Source organism: Zalophus californianus, chromosome 5 (assembly GCF_009762305.2).
Source record: "Zalophus californianus isolate mZalCal1 chromosome 5, mZalCal1.pri.v2, whole genome shotgun sequence".
Taxonomy (NCBI): domain Eukaryota; kingdom Metazoa; phylum Chordata; class Mammalia; order Carnivora; family Otariidae; genus Zalophus; species Zalophus californianus.
Window position 1 is genome coordinate 33865703 of NC_045599.1, and position 17419 is coordinate 33883121.

The 17419-nt window shown below is 42.4% G+C and overlaps 3 protein-coding genes across 4 annotated transcripts in view; all 3 read left to right on the forward strand.

Annotated features, from left to right (window-relative positions):
* The window catches only part of LOC113928569 (protocadherin gamma-C4), a 340355-nt gene that overhangs the window by 52691 nt on the left and 270245 nt on the right, over positions 1-17419 (forward strand). The gene's annotated exons all lie outside the window — the stretch shown is intronic.
* Positions 992-9372, forward strand: LOC113928588 (protocadherin beta-8-like). The gene is made up of 2 exons (XM_027604453.2): positions 992-3445; positions 9319-9372. The coding sequence occupies exons 1-2, from the start codon at positions 1031-1033 to the stop codon at positions 9355-9357; spliced, it is 2454 nt and encodes an 817-aa protein (XP_027460254.2). The 5' UTR covers positions 992-1030; the 3' UTR covers positions 9358-9372.
* LOC118355936 (protocadherin beta-11) lies at positions 9713-12711 on the forward strand. Its single transcript, XM_035727496.1, has one exon. It carries the CDS (start codon positions 10000-10002, stop codon positions 12391-12393), a length of 2394 nt encoding a protein of 797 aa, XP_035583389.1. The 5' UTR covers positions 9713-9999; the 3' UTR covers positions 12394-12711.

Genomic DNA, 17419 nt, shown 5'->3' on the forward strand with positions numbered 1-17419 from the left:
GCATAATGAAGTATTTATGGGTGAAAACTTAGTTTGAGATAGGAAAATGATGGGCAGATAAAGTGGGCAAATATGGAAAAATATTGATAATTGTTGAAGCTAGTTATGAGTACCTGGAGATTCATCATACTATTCTTCTTTATAGGGTTTGGATTTCTCATAATAAGTTTTTTAACAAATGACACTGTAAGAAGAGGAGTTAACAAAATTAGGACATCCTTCTGAGATACAGAATCACCACTGCAGTTACAGATGATATCTCTATTAGATAAACTCTCCAGCCTTTCCTTGTTTCATCATTTGACATGATAAGTTCTATCTGAATAATCCTGCTCATGCATCCTACCACATGAATCTTGGGTGTTTTTCTAGTCATGGCAATGGACGCATGTAACCTGCTACCTGAGGGCATCAAATTACATGCCCAGTGTGTGTGTGTGTGTGTGTGTGTGTGTGTGTGTGTGTGTGTGCAGGTTAATATCTTTCTGCCTCAGTTCCTCATCTGTAAGATGGGGAAACTCACTGTAGCCCTATGTGGTAGATATCTCCACCTTACAGATAAGGAAACTGAGACAAGTTTAAATAATTTGTCCAAGGTTCATAGCTACTAATTATTCCAATAGTTCATGGCAACAAAAGTATATAACTCTGAAAGTTTTCTATATGACTCCACCTGTATATTTTAAAGAATTTCTGCATATATTTTCTTCTTAGCTAGGTTGTTACATAAATATTTTCTTTTTGCTGAAAGTAGAAAAGCAGAAAGTCCCTACTAGTGTTTTTTCTCTTGTCTGGCCCTCAGACAATTGTCTACACCATAAAGTCTAGGGATAGTAAAGGTAAGGCTCCATATAGTTTATACAGGCAAGAGTTAGGAATACTGCATCCATTTGCATCCCAGAAAATGTAAGATCCTATGACGACGCCTGGTGGCGCTGCAGGATAAGAAGGTACAAACCAGCCCTGCAGCTGCGACTCCATAAACAGGCAAAACTAAGCGGCAGAAACTGGAAGCCCACGGGAAGCTTGGATGCCACGGGAGGGAGGACTGGAAGGGCTGGGTCCTCTAATAGGACCACTTACTGGAATATTTCTGAGGTATCTTGGGAAAGAGCCACAAGTCTTGGATTCTGAAGTCTTTACAGTTCAACAGAACCACCCTCCAGGGAGGCTTTACCAGACAAGAACAATGGAGACCAGCGGGAAGCTCATTTGCAGACAAAGGCAAGTCCTTTTATTCATTCTCCTCTTGGGTTTATCTCAGGCAGGCTTGGACCCTAGGCGCTATTCTGTGGTGGAGGAAACTGAGGGTCATGCATTTGTAACCAATTTAGTAAAGGACCTGGGTCTGGGTCAGAGGGAACTCTCCAAGCGGGGAGCTAGGGTCATTTCCAAAGGGAACAAACTACATTTGCAGCTTGATCGGGAAACTGGAGATCTGTTGCTAAATGAAAAACTGGACCGGGAGGAATTGTGCGGTCACACGGACCCCTGTGTGCTGCATTTCCAGGTGTTGCTAGAAAATCCCTTAAAGTTTTTTCAAGCTGAGTTACAGGTAATAGACATAAATGACCATTCCCCAGTATTCATAGACAGAGATATGTTGTTAAAAATATCAGAGAGCAGTCCACCTGGAACTACATTTCCACTGAAGAACGCTCAGGATATGGACGTGGGCCGAAATAATATTGAGAACTATGTAATTAGCCCCAATTCCTACTTTGGGGTCCTTACCCGAAAACGCAGCGATGGCAGTAAATATCCTGAATTGGTGCTGGACAAAGCCCTAGATCGGGAGCAGGAACCTGAGCTCAGGTTAACCCTTACAGCTCAGGATGGCGGCTCTCCACCCAGGTCTGGCATTGCTCAGATCTACATCGAAGTCGTGGACATCAACGATAACGCCCCCGAATTTGAGCAGCCTCTATATAGGGTACAGATTCCTGAGGACAGTCCCATTGGCTTCCTGATTGTCACAGTCTCTGCTACCGATGTAGACACAGGAATCAACGGAGAGATTTCCTATTCACTTTTCCAGGCTTCTGAAGAGATTTGCAAAACCTTTGAGATCCACCACAAGACAGGAAAAATTCGACTGAAAAAACAACTTGATTTCGAAAGAATACAGTTCTATGAGGTCAATATTGAGGCCAGAGATGCTGGCAGCCTTTCCGGAAAATGCACCGTTCTGACTCAAGTCATGGATGTGAACGACAATGCCCCGGAAGTCACCGTGTCTGCATTTACTAGACATATACCTGAGAACTCGCCTGAGGCTGTGGTTGCAGTTCTCAGTGTTTCAGACCTTGATTCAGAAGAAAACGGGAAAATAAATTGCTCCATTCAAGATGATCTACCCTTTCTTCTGAAATCTTCCTTGGAAAATTTTTACACCCTAGTAACAGAGAGACCACTGGATAGAGAGAGCCAGGCCGAGTACAACATCACCATCACCGTCACCGACCTGGGGACCCCCAGGCTGAAAACCCAGCACAACATAACGGTGACGGTCTCCGACGTCAACGACAACGCCCCGGCCTTCAGCCAAGCCGCCTACACCCTGCGGGTGCGCGAGAACAACAGCCCCGCCCTGCACATCGGCAGCGTGAGCGCCACGGACAGAGACTCGGGCGCCAACGCGCAGGTCACCTACTCGCTGCTGCCGCCCCAGGACCCGCAGCTGCCGCTGGCCTCGCTGGTGTCCATCAACGCGGACAACGGGCAGCTGTTCGCGCTCAGGTCCCTGGATTTCGAGGCGCTGCGGGCGTTCGAGTTCCGCGTGGGCGCGGCCGACCGCGGCTCGCCGGCGCTCAGCAGCCAGGCGCTGGTGCGCGTGCTGGTGGTGGACGACAACGACAACTCGCCCTTCGTGCTGTACCCGCTGCAGAACGGCTCCGCGCCCTGCACCGAGCTGGTGCCCAGGGCGGCCGAGGCGGGCTACCTGGTGACCAAGGTGGTGGCGGTGGACGGCGACTCGGGCCAGAACGCCTGGCTGTCGTACCAGCTGCTCAAGGCCACGGAGCCCGGGCTGTTCGGCGTGTGGGCGCACAGCGGCGAGGTGCGCACGGCCAGGCTGCTGAGCGAGCGCGACGCCGTCAAGCACAGGCTGGTGGTGCTGGTCAAGGACAATGGCGAGCCGCCGCTGTCGGCCAGCGTCACGCTGCACGTGCTGCTGGTGGACGGCTTCTCGCAGCCCTACCTGCCGCTCCCGGACGCGGCGGCGGCCGAGGCCCGCGCCGACCCGCTCACCGTCTACCTGGTGGTCGCCTTGGCGTCGGTGTCGTCGCTCTTCCTGTTCTCGGTGCTGGTGTTCGTGGCGGTGCGGCTGTGCAGGAGGAGCCGGGCGGCGTCGGGGGGCGGCTGCTCGGTGCCCGAGGGCCCCTTTCCGGGCCACCTGGTGGACGTCAGCGGCGCGGGGACCCTGTCCCACAGCTACCAGTACGAGGTGTGTCTGACGGGAGGATCTGGGACCAATGAATTCAAGTTCCTCAAGCCCATTATCCCCAATATCCAGGCACAGAGCTCTGGGAGGAATAGTGAGGAAAAGCCCACCTTTCGAAATAGCTATGGATTTAATTTTCAGTAAGAATTCTTTTTTTAAGTGTTGTACTCTAATATCCATATTAGTTTAGTTTTAAAACTCCTAGTTATTATGCAGTTTCAAGCCTAATTTTAAGTGCTATATAACTGTTTTACAATGTTATTTCATCCTTTTTGCATTAATCAATAGGTAGCTTTAATTAGCACCCTTTTCTAAATAATAGTTTTAAGGTTTAACCATTTCAAAATGTGCAAGCATTTAGTTATTATTTCTTAAGTATATTTCATACACTAATCTCTTGATCCTAATCACCTTGTACTTCCTTCACGTAAGAAGACATACCCGCACTTTTGACCTTATCTAACATTCTATTTAATCATATATTTAAAAACCATGTCATATAGCATTTAAAAATAAATATTTTTCTATTACACTGCTCATGACACAATGAGATCATCTTGTGAGTGATATTGGACTCACAAGATACCTTGTAGTCATATTATGATTTCATTTCCCTTAAATACACTACTCTTACCTTTTTCTAGTGTTCACTTTTGCTGACATGTAAAAATAAGTCATGTCTTACAATTCCAAGAAAATGTAATAGTCTGCATGAAAATGAAAATAAAAACATTTTGAAAATTTTTGTGAGAATATTGGTGGACTGTTGGAAAGATAATCACTTTTCATTTCATTTTGTAAATTTATTTTAGTTGTTAGGAAAATTTAAAATCAAGATGAACTAAAAGTCATGAAGAAAAACAATAAATTCTTCAATCTCCAGGCCCCTCCTACAGAGTAGTTTCTCTAGAATTGCTCTCAATATTTCTAAGTAGTATGTTTATACCACTGTATCATAACATTCAGTTTATACTTTAATCACTTCTTATGATAAAAAAGGATTTAACTTCTCTACTTTCCAACTAACACATATCCAAACATTTCATGTGCCCTCTCTCTTATTCTCCCAATAGAGGTGTCATTTTTTTAAGTTAAACTAGTAGTTTTTGTCTGTATTACCAAGATTACTTCAAAATACACATTAGTTTAATATGATTACATTTCCTTTCTTGAAAAACTTCATTCTGAGGGTTGACCATTGTTTTCACTTGCATCATTTTCTTTTTACTATTATTGATTTTTCATACTCTCATTTGAATAACGTTTCTCTTAAATATTAAAAAATGTCAGATACGTATCAATTTATTTCAGATCTTCACCCAGATCCTTTTGTATCTCTGATTCATTAACACTGGTTGTTCCTTTTTTTAAGTTTTTATTTAAATTCCAGTTAGTTAACATACAGTGTAATATTAATTTCAGGTGTACAATTTAGTGATTCAGCACTTCCATACAATACCTGGTGCTCATCACAACAAGTGCACTCCTTAATCCCCATCACCTATTTCATGCATCCCCCCACTTACCTCCCCTCTGGTAACCATCAGTGTGTTCTCTATAGTTTAGAGTTCATGGGGGCACCTGGGTGGCTCAGTCCTTTAAGTATCTGACTCTCGGTTTTGGCTCAGGTCATCATCTCAGGGTCATGATCTCAGGGTCCTGGGATCCTGCCTTGATTCGGGCTCCCTGGTCAGAGTCTACTTGGGATTCCTTCTCTCCCTTTCCCTCTGCACCCCACCCCTCGAGCTTTCTCTATAAAATAAATAAATCTTTTTTAAAAAGAGTTTGTTTCTTGGTTTTCCTCTCTCTTTTTTTCCCCCCAGGATCCTTTGTTTTGTTTCTTAAATTCCACATATGAGTGAGATCATATAGTATTTGTCTTTCTCTGACTGACTTATTTTGTTTAACATAATACTGTCTGGCTCCAACCATGTGGTTGCAAATGACAAAATTTCATTCTTTTTTATGGCTGAGTAATATTCCAGTGTGTGTGTGTGTGTGTGTGTGTGTGTGTGTGTGTGTGTGTGTGTGTGTGTGTATACCACATCTTACTTTATCCATTCATCAGTTGATGGACATTTGGGTTCTTTCCATAATTTGGCTATGGTTGATAATGCTGTTATAAATACTAGGGTGCATGTATCCCTTCAAATTAGTATTTTTGTATTCTTTGGGTAAATACCTAGTAGTGCAATTGATAGATCATAAGGTAGTTCTATTTTTAACTTTTGGGGGGAACTTCCATACTGTTTTCCAGAAGGGCTGCACCAGCTTGCGTTCCCACCAACAATGTAAGTGGGTTCTCCTTTCCCCAAATCCTTGCCAACACGTTATTTCTTGTGTTGTTGATTTTAGCCATTCTGACAGGTGTGAAGTGATATCTCATTGTAGTTTTGGTTTGTATTTCCCTGATGATGAGTGATGTTGAGCATCTTTTCATGTATCTATTGGCCATCTGTATGTCTTCTATTGAAAAATGTCGATTTATGTTTTCTGCCCATTTTTAAACTGGATTATTTATTTTTGGGTGTTGAGTTGTGTAAGTTTTTAAATATATTTTGGATACCAAGTATTTATTCATGAGAGAGAGAGCAAGCCAGTGAGGGCACGATGGGGGGGATGGCAAGGGTCAGAGGGAGAGGGAGAAGCAGACTCCCTGCTGAGCAGGGGGCCCAACAAAAGACAGATGCAGATGCGGGGGCTGGATCCCAGGACCCTGGGATCATGACCTGAGTGGAAGGTAGACCCTTAACCAACTGAGCCACCAAGGCGCCCCTTGGATACTAAGTCTTTATCAGATATGTCATCACGAATATCTTCTCCCATCCCATAAGGTTGCCATAAGGTTGCCTTTTAGCTTCCTTGATTGTTTCCAACACTGGTTGTTCTATAGGCTGTCACCTTGGGACTTTTTCCTTTAATACTTTAATACTTTCTTGTGTTGGTTTACAAGATCCAATCTATTCTTTTTTGTTAGTTTACTCCCTTATTTAACTGATACACAGCTCTCAATAGTTTCATAAAGATGATTCAGAGGAGGTAAAAGTTTTTGAAAACTTGCTTGGTAAAGGTCTCTTGTTTTTCTTTTCATCTGATTGATAGTTTTGGCTGTAAAATTCTAGCTTGAAAGCAGTGTTCTTGCATATAGAGTTGCTGTTCAGTAGACTGATTACCTTCTGAGAATTTTCCAGCGACTTCCTGCTGAGCCCAGAGCCCAAGTTGGGCTCAGTCTCATAAACTTTGAGATCATGACCTGAGCCAAAACCAAGAGTCAGAAGCTTAGCTGACTGAGCCACGCAGGTGCCCCTTCCTTCTGATTCTTAGCTCTTTTAATGTCACTCCCATTTTTTCATTCTGGAAGTGTGAAAATATCTGAGTATCAGTTATTAATCTATTTATTTATTTATTTATCTATCTGGTCTTAAGGGTGTACCCTATTAACATTTAAACTCTCACTTTCAGTTCTGAGAAATTTTCTTGTTACGTTTTGACCATAATTTCTCCCTTGAATTTTCTACACTCTCACTTTAACCAGAATTTCATTAGTTAAATATTGGATCTCTTGGATTGATACTCTGAACACTATTTTTTTTCCTTTCTTATATTCTCGGTCTCTTGCTCTACTTTTTGGACAATTTATTTTATCATCCAGCCTTTATATTTAAGTTGTTTTTTTGGCTGACAATATTTATTTTTAAGAGCCCTTTTTGGTTCTCTAAGTGTTTTCCATATTATCTTGTTATAGATTTGTAAATGTATTAGCTTCCCTCATCTATAATTAATTTATTATTTTAAAATACCTTATACAGGGCGCCTGGGTGGCTCAGTTGGTTAAGCGACTGCCTTCAGCTCAGGTCATGATCCTGGAGTCCCGGGATTGAGTCCCGCATCGGGCTCCCTGCTCGGCAGGGAGTCTGCTTCTCCCTCTGACCCTCTTCCCTCTCGTGCTCTCTATCTCTCATTCTCTCTCTCTCAAATAAATAAATAAAATCTTTAAAAAAATAAAATAAAATACCTTATACAAAAAAGCATTATGCAGTAAAAATTACTGTTACATCCATTGTTAAAATGAGAGTGAGTTACATAGAAGTTAAGAACTTATCAAGGTTATATAGCTAGTAGGGGGCACTTAAGCCCTAATCTATTTTCAATCTTACAGTAAGAATACATACTTCATGCAGTTACTGTTGAGTAAATGTATATGTGTTACTTAGTACAATGGGTATCACATAATAATTCTCAATAAGTATTAGCTCTTATTAGATTTTACCATTCTGGGGATATTAATCAGACATTTTTAAAGACTTTTTTCTGTTTTCTCTCTATTATATATGTCTCTTCCTGTTCCTTTTTGTTTTGTTTTTTGGTGATGGCAGTTTGACCTTCCTAGTCATGTTGTAGGAATTTCTTCAAATGTCCTGTGGTCCTGGGTTATCTTCTCATATTTAAAAATGATGAGATACCATCCTGTCTGCTTTTTTTTTTTTTTGTGAAAACATGAGGCCTGTTGATGGTAGGACTTCATTCTAATGTAACCATGCTAGGATAGGGCTATTGATTTGGGAGACCCCTCCAAAATATCAGTGTGTAAGTCTTTATCTGAGCTCTCCATATTTTCCAGGTTAGAATTCTATAGTAGCTTCTGTGTGACGGAAAGTTAGAGAGAAGGTCAGGTATATACCTTGTGTCCTACAACCAGAGAGTATTGCATGGTAAGGGTAATATGGAAATCTCATCATTCAGGATGCAAAATTTTGCTTAACCTCCATCTTTTTAGTTTTATACCTCAACTTGCACTCAGCTCTGCCTAAGGCCTCCAAAACTAGGGATAGTCCCATTTAATTTCTCCAAAGAACTAACTTCCCATTCTCTGCCTCTGAGATACTTTCCTATCTATGTAGAATGATGAGAGGATCAGAGTATCCAACTCTCCATTTACATACTGTCACCTAATAACTTATTTTTTAGTCCTTAACTGACACTTGGCTCTTCTAAATCTTGTACCTAAATGGGATATTGTAGAAAAACCCACTAGTTTTGTGTGAATATCTCCAGTGCAGGAACTTTAGTTTAGATGTTTCTTGGAACTGCTAACTCAATTGCTCTTTTTTCTAATTTCTGTCATCAATATTATGGGTGTTCACTTGTGCATTCTGAGTCTTTATGAATTCATACCACTTTAGGTTTTTCTGTCATTTTAGTATTTTAAAAGGAAGGAGGATAACTGAGTGTAGTCAACCTACCTACTTTTCAGTTTCTACCCTTTTGTAGTAATCAATTTTTCAATAATGTGTCTTACATTTTAAAAAATGTAATTTGAACTTACCATTTTTAAATGTAAAATTTTTAGAAACCTCCTTGATCCATTCTTGAGAGCATTATTGAGAGCTTCTAGGATCTATTTCAAACAATTTCTCTCAACCTTGCACTTTGGCTAGGACTCAAACCACCCAAAGCTTAAAAGGTGGTCCCAGTTTTAAAACAAAGCAAAGTCCAAAGATCGGTCTTCAGATTCTGAGACTAAAATCTCCACCTATAATGATATGCCTCTATACCTTTTGAAATGATTGCTTCAAAAGCAGGTTTATGATCTTAATTGTCTAATCAGAGTAAAACTAAGTTTTTGCTCTATGATTGGGAAAGAGAATTTCTCTCTTTTGGGGTTGAAAGAGAAAACAGGTGACCATAGTTGTAGCTGAATAAATCTTGTGAGCCTGAGGGAAGGTGGTTTTAGGAGTAAGCCTGCTTTAAATGAAAGTAACATGTTTGTGTTTGTGTACGTATTAAATACTTTGTATAAATTATGAGAAATTAGAACTAAATTATGACTTTACCTAATGTGTTCCACCCCAGTATTTTACTTCATTTTCTCCCAGTTCACAGCTGACTGTTGTGAAGGAAATCTACAGAGATGACTTCTCGCTCTGTAACAACTATCTATTTGTGTTTCATCTCATGATCTACCCAATTCATATCTTCTGAGAGGAATCCCAAAGTGACTCGTGTATACTTTCCCTTTCCATTACAATCGAAAGAAGGCCAAGTAGTGATGCAATCTTGTTTCAGGTTTTCAATTTTCTCAGAAAGATTGGGAACTCCTGGGAGCCAGGAATCAGATCTTGTATTTAAAAGAATACTAACAGCATCAGGAACTTTAAAGAGTATAAAACATTTTTTATGGAAGATAGAATATATTTGTAATCACTTAAACAAAATTAGTAAAACAACATTTGTTTCTGAAGGACATTGATATTAATGGAATTTAGGTAGCTTTCACCTAACTGAAAATCTCTAGAGACGCATGGTGGCGCTGCAGGATAACATCGCGGGGGTGAAAAAAAACTACATTGGATGATGTTCAGGACACTGTTACCCAGTGCGCACAGAGCGGTGGGAAGACAGAAAGAACACGCCTTCAAGGGGCGAACTACAAGCTACTCAATAGGGTTAAAATCCATAGGCCTCCGAAGATTTGGTGGACATTATCAGAGGCACGTTTCCCAGAACTGCGAAGAGAAGTTGAAGCGATTCTGCAGGAAGCTTTCCCTAAAGGAACTATGGAGAACGGAAGGGCAGACACTGTGCAGATAAGGCAAGTCCTGCTTCTTTTTGTTTTGCTAGGAATGTCTCAGGCGGGTTCCGAGTCTGGGCACTTTTCGGTGGCAGAGGAAATGCAGAGTGGGAGCTTTGTAGGCAATTTGGCAAAAGACCTGGGACTAGAAGTGGGTGAGCTGGTCTCAAGGGGGGCTCAGGTGGTCTCTAATGATAACAAAAGGCGTTTGCAGCTGGACATAAACAACGGAGATTTGCTCTTAAGCGAATCACTAGACAGGGAGGAGCTCTGTGGCTCCACGGAGCCCTGTGTGTTGCATTTCCAGGTATTAATGAAAAACCCTTTGCAGTTTTTACGGATTGAGCTCCAGGTCAGGGATATAAATGACCACTCCCCTGTCTTCTTAGAAAAAGAAATGCTCTTAGAAATCCCAGAGAATAGTCCTGTTGGTGCTGTGTTCTTACTAGAAAGCGCGAAGGATTTAGATGTAGGAATCAACGCTCTAAAAAACTACACAATAAGCCCCAACTCTTATTTCCACATTAAAATGAGAGTCAATCCAGACAATAGGAAATATCCGGAGTTGGTTCTGGACAAGGCACTGGATTATGAAGAGCAGTCCGAGCTCAGTTTCATCCTCACTGCTCTGGATGGCGGGTCTCCGGCCAGGTCCGGGACTGCCTCGGTCCGGGTGGTGGTTGTGGACGTTAATGACAATTCCCCTGAATTTGAGCAGCCATTTTATGAGGTGAAGATTCCAGAGAATAGCATATTGGGCTTAATCATTGTCACCGTTTCCGCTTGGGATTTAGACTCAGGAAAAAATGGAGAAGTATCATATTCTTTTTCCCATGCCTCAGAAGATATTCGCAAGACATTTGAAATTAATCAAAAGTCCGGAGAAATCAGTTTAACGGCATCCATGGATTTTGAAACAATTGAATCATACTCAATAATCATTCAAGCCACAGATGGGGGAGGCCTCTTTGGAAAATCAACAGTCAGAATTCAGGTGATGGATGTGAATGACAATGCTCCTGAAATTGCCGTGTCATCAATTACCAGTCCAATACCAGAAAATTTGCCTGAGACTGTGGTTATGGTTTTTAGCATACGAGACAGAGACTCTGGGGACAATGGGAGGATGATTTGTTCTATCCCAGAAAACCTCCCTTTCATAGTAAAATCTTCTGTTGAGAATTACTACACATTGGAAACGGAGAGAATGCTGGATAGAGAGAGCCAGGCCGAGTACAACATCACCATCACCGTCACCGACCTGGGGACCCCCAGGCTGAAAACCCAGCACAACATAACGGTGACGGTCTCCGACGTCAATGACAACGCCCCGGCCTTCAGCCAAGCCGCCTACACCCTGCGGGTGCGCGAGAACAACAGCCCCGCCCTGCACATCGGCAGCGTGAGCGCCACGGACAGAGACTCGGGCGCCAACGCGCAGGTCACCTACTCGCTGCTGCCGCCCCAGGACCCGCAGCTGCCGCTGGCCTCGCTGGTGTCCATCAACGCGGACAACGGGCAGCTGTTCGCGCTCAGGTCCCTGGATTTCGAGGCGCTGCGGGCGTTCGAGTTCCGCGTGGGCGCGGCCGACCGCGGCTCGCCGGCGCTCAGCAGCCAGGCGCTGGTGCGCGTGCTGGTGGTGGACGACAACGACAACTCGCCCTTCGTGCTGTACCCGCTGCAGAACGGCTCCGCGCCCTGCACCGAGCTGGTGCCCAGGGCGGCCGAGGCGGGCTACCTGGTGACCAAGGTGGTGGCGGTGGACGGCGACTCGGGCCAGAACGCCTGGCTGTCGTACCAGCTGCTCAAGGCCACGGAGCCCGGGCTGTTCGGCGTGTGGGCGCACAGCGGCGAGGTGCGCACGGCCAGGCTGCTGAGCGAGCGCGACGCCGTCAAGCACAGGCTGGTGGTGCTGGTCAAGGACAATGGCGAGCCGCCGCTGTCGGCCAGCGTCACGCTGCACGTGCTGCTGGTGGACGGCTTCTCGCAGCCCTACCTGCCGCTCCCGGACGCGGCGGCGGCCGAGGCCCGCGCCGACCCGCTCACCGTCTACCTGGTGGTCGCCTTGGCGTCGGTGTCGTCGCTCTTCCTGTTCTCGGTGCTGGTGTTCGTGGCGGTGCGGCTGTGCAGGAGGAGCCGGGCGGCGTCGGGGGGCGGCTGCTCGGTGCCCGAGGGCCCCTTTCCGGGCCACCTGGTGGACGTCAGCGGCGCAGGGACCCTGTCCCACAGCTACCAGTACGAGGTGTGTCTGAGGGGAGACTCGGGGACCGGTGAGTTCAAGTTCTTGAAGCCCATTATCCCCAACCTCCCACCGCAGTGCCCTGGGAAAGAATCGGAAGAAAATCCTACCTTCCACAATAGCTTTGGGTTCAATATGTAGAGACCACAATTAAGTTTCATATTCTATATGTGCCACTTTTTCATGCCACTTCCACATCAATGTTATTTTCCCCAATTTGTGTGTATTTTAAATTGTATTCGTTGTACTTTTGTATTTTCACAAATTCTACCCATCTTTACTTTTAAGTGAATATTATCTTTATTTGTGCTGGTAATTAGATGGTACTTTAGTCTGTATCCAGGTCTTAATGGGTGGTTTGCCTCCTTAAGTAACAACACCAAATCACTTTTGTCCATGGCCCTCTCTCCAGTTGAACTTTCAACCACATTATGCTTTTGGCAAAATAAAGCAGACCACTTTCAAAGTATTTCAAGTGTTCAAGTATTTCTTCATTTCTCTTTTTTCTTATCATTTTTCTCGTTGGGTAGTAACAGTTGCTATTCAGAAATGTCATTTTTCTTCCTTTAAATTCACTGCATTTTTTATTAACACTTTAAAATGTTTATTGCTGTTGAAAAAACACCTGAAAAATCATGTCCTATAATAGAACTGTAAGTGTAATCACCTTGTTAGAAAAGGCCAGAAGGCAATTTTGTTAACATCCCTTCTTTATTCATCCTGGAGAGTGATTGTGAAGGCACATCAATATTGTGGCTACCCAGAAAGTTTTGGAATATGAAGTTTCAATTTTTCAGGTTTCTTGCTGATATTACAAAGCTGTAATGCAATCCACTTGAATCCATCTGAATAGTAATTTGTATAGGATAAAGGGGACTTGTATGCTAATGTTTATAACTTTTACCTTCTGTGTATATATATGTATATACACTTACATATACACACATATAATACATATACATGTATATATATAAATACATATATATAGTGCCCAGTGGGCACTGATAGAAATAGTAGGCACTAATTTCTAAACTTAAGGGGTGCCTGGGTGGTTCAGTCGATTAAGCCAACTCTTGATTATGGCTCAGGTCATGATCCCAGGGTTGTGAGATTGAACCTTCTGTTGGGCTCCACACTGAGCGTGGAGCCTGCTTAGGATTCTCTCTCTACTTCTCCTTCTGCTCCCCGCCCCACGTGTACTCTCGCCTCTCTCTTAAAAAAAAAAAAAAAAACCTTTGAAAAATGACAGCCGACAGAAAAATTATGTTGCATACATTGTATAATACATGAACATAACAGAAATGTTTTATAAACAATTCTTAGCTTTTTGGGGATGAAATCTAAAATTGCCCATATTATTCCATTCTCCTTAATTCTCAAGTGTGGTTATGATTCACTAAATTGATTTCATGACCCTACTAATGGGTAGCAATCCAAAGTATGAAAACCACTTTTCTCAGAGATAAATGTGGATATATGTAGGGCATTGAGAAGTATCAAAAGATAATCCTTTAAGGTTCTAACTTTTTAAAAAAAATTTCAAACCATTGTAAGAGGAAGTTTTGTCTCATGTAGCACGGGCACCAACCAACTATTCTTGACTTTAGTGATCTGGCTACATTACAGAAGAAAAAGCCTTCATGATTGGGGCAAGAAGTTTTCCAGTGAATCTCATCAATAAGCCCAAAGTCTATGTGTTGTGGAAGGAAACTGTAGAGAAACAAAATGAGTGAGGGTATAGAGGAAAGGAAGTATGTGTGTGTGAGAGTAAGCACATGAAAGATGAAATGGGGGTGCCTTCTGCTCAGATCATGATCCTGGGGCCCTGGGATTGAGCCCCACATCGGGCTCCTGGCTTAGCGGGGAGTCTGCTTCTCCCTCTCCCTCTACCCCTATCCCCTTGTTCATGCTCTCTCTCTCTGTATCTCTCTGTCTCAAATGAATTAATAAAATCCTTACAAAAAAAAAAGATGAAATGGGTGAGGGTAAGGAGCATGATGGCTCTTTTGCCTATAGTACCACAGACTAGAATCACTGCCAGAAAGTACCTTTTCAATAATTTTAAAAACATTATCTTAACACTGTAGCAAGGGTAGGTATTAGTTAGTTAATAATGTCAGGAAGTAGAATTTCTTGCTGTAGCATATCCCAAATAATCTAATGTCTGCACTTTCTGAAAGCTGAGATTTCACTACCAGTTCTTCTGAGCTGCATGGAGTGATTATTCTTTGAATTCAAGAAAAATGGAGGGAACAGAAGTTTGTCCATGCAGGCTAATTAAATTCTAATTTTCTATCTTTAGAAGTGGAACTAAGAGCAAGTTCGTTCCCCCCCCCAAATGAAAAGCTGCTTTACAGAGAGAACGAAAATTCATATGAAATCCATAAATCAAAGTAAAGTATTAAGATTACCTCCTGCCTTTACTGCAGTTAGTAGGGAAAAGATGTATGATCACTAGCTTAAAAAGATAAAAAGCATTATAGCACCTTAGCATACCAGACAAGATGCATAGACTACTGAAGGTGAAAAATAAAAATGGCCACTTGATGCACACTAGAATAGCCATAATCAAAAAGACAATAATAACTGTTGGAATGTATGCAGAGAAACTGCTGCAGGTTGGAAGGAATGTGAAGTGGTGCATTTGTTTGAAAACAGTTTGGCAGTTCCTCAAAATGTCAAACATATAGTTACTTTATGATGCAGAAATTCAACTCCTATGTATCTATTCAAAAGAAATAAAAGCACAATTCACAGGGAATTGTGTAAGACTGTTGAGTCACAGACCTGTACCTCTGAAACAAATAATACATTATATGTTAAAAAAGAAAGAAGATAGTAGGAAGGGAAAAATGAAGGTGGGGGAAATCGGAGGGGGAGATGAACCATGAGAGACTATGGGCTCTGAGAAACAAACTGAGGGTTCTAGAGGGGAGGGGGTGGGGGGATGGGTTAGCCTGGTGATGGGTATTAAAGAGGGCACGTACTGAAGGGAGCACTGGGTGTTATATGCAAACAATGAATCCTGGAACACTACATCAAAAACTAATGATGATGTAATGTATGGTGATTAACATAACATAATAAAAAAAAAGCATATGTTGACACATGCACAAAAACTGTATACATGCAGTTTAGTAGCATTATTCATAATATTACCAAAAGTGGAGACACCCCAAATGTCCATCAACTGATGAATGGATAAAATATGGTGTCTCCATACAATGGGATTGTTATTCAACACCAAAGTGGAATGAAGTACTGATACAGACTACAACATGGACAAACCTCAAAATCATTAGGCTATGTGAAAGAAGCCAGTTGCAAAATATCTTACATTGTATGATCCCATCTATAGGAAATGTTCTGGACAGGCAAATCTATAGGGATAGAAAGCAAATTAGTAGTTGCCTACAGCTGTAGGGAGGGTAGGGGATGGAGAGTGGCTAACGAGTAAGAGGCTTCTTTTTGGCATGATGTTCTGAAATTAGACTGTGGTGATAATTGCACAAATCTGGACATATACTAAAATCCATTGCATTGTACACTTTATTTTTTAAAGATTTTATTTATTTATTTTAGAGAGCACAAGTCGGGGGGAGGGACAGAGGGAGAGGGAGAGAATCTCAAGCAGATTCTGCACTGAGCACGGAGTCCTATGTGGAGCTTGATCTCATGACCCTCGAGATCATGACTTGAAACTGCTCTTGTAAAGGTGACTGAAGTTTTCTGTAAAAGTTGGGTAAGGTTATATTGCTGAACAAAGCAGTATAACTACCCAGTGGCTTGTAAAAGTGTGTATCTCCTTCAATAGTTCAAAAGTGTGTATCTCCTTCTAACAGTAAATGACTGGGTAGAGGAGCCAACTTTGCTCCTTACAATCCTTCCAGAACCAAATTTTGTTGCAAGTAACCGCTCCTACATTCCCTACTGCAATGTCATAATCTGCATGACTGTAGCCTCATCACTGCCACATCTAGGTTCTAGTTGGCTGGGAGGGAGGAAACCCATCCAGATGTCTTCTATTCTAGACCTAGGAATGGCAAACAAAAATTCTGCTCACAATATTAGTGAGAACTTAATTCAATTCAATACCTAACTACAAGGGAGACTGGGATAGGCAATCATTGAGTAGTCATGTGCCTGCATACAATGCTATTACTCTAAAGGGAAGAGATTTTGGCAGGTATCTATTAGAACCCTCCACAGTGACCATCCTCTTAATCCAGTCAACCATTTTAACGTCCGTTTTGGGGGGGGGTGGTTTCTGAAGCATTTACTACCATTGATCTTCCTCATCTCCTTGAAATGCTATTTGCTTTTAGTTTCATTATTCTGAACCCAGGGCCTTCTTTGTCTTTTTAAAGATACTTTATTTCCTCTTTCCTCTAATGAAGGTGTTTTTTTCAGAGTTCTATGCTGAGCCTCTTCAATTGTTACCTGACATACTTTTGCTTGGTTATCTTAGAGTTCTCACGGTTTCGGGGCGCCTGGGTGGCTCAGTCGTTAAGCATCTGCCTTCGGCTCAGGTCATGATCCCGGGGTCCTGGGATCGAGCCCCGTATCAGGCTCCCTGCTCCACGGGAAGCCTGCTTCTCCCTCTTCCACTCCCCCTGCTTGTGTTCCCTCTCTCACTCTCTCTCTCTCTCTCTGTCAAATAAATAAATAAAATCTTAAAAAAAAAAGTTCTCATGGTTTCAATTACCATATATATACTGGTGAAACTCAAAGTCCATATATACCCCAGTTTATATGCTATGCTTCAGTTATATATGTACATACATACTACTCTACACGGGCACATGCATGTGAGAACACACATACATATAGCCCAGAGGCACTTAACTCAATATCAGCATATCCAAAATTGACTTCATCTTTTTTCACTTCAATCTTTTTTGTTCCTCAGTGTTCCTTGTCTCAGAAAATGACATGACTACCCATCCAGTTGTCCAATCCAGAGGTGTGTTGATCATCCTCATGTCTTTCTTCTTGTTCTCCCCATGTAACCCATCAGTCACCAGATCCTAAATCTCTTCCTAATCATCCCTCTTCTCTCCAGCCACACCAGCATTACCCTTAACTGGGCTACCATTATCTCCTAAATGGTGTCTCTGATTCCAGTCATTCCTCCTGAAATAGATTCTCTATACTTCTTCTAAACTGA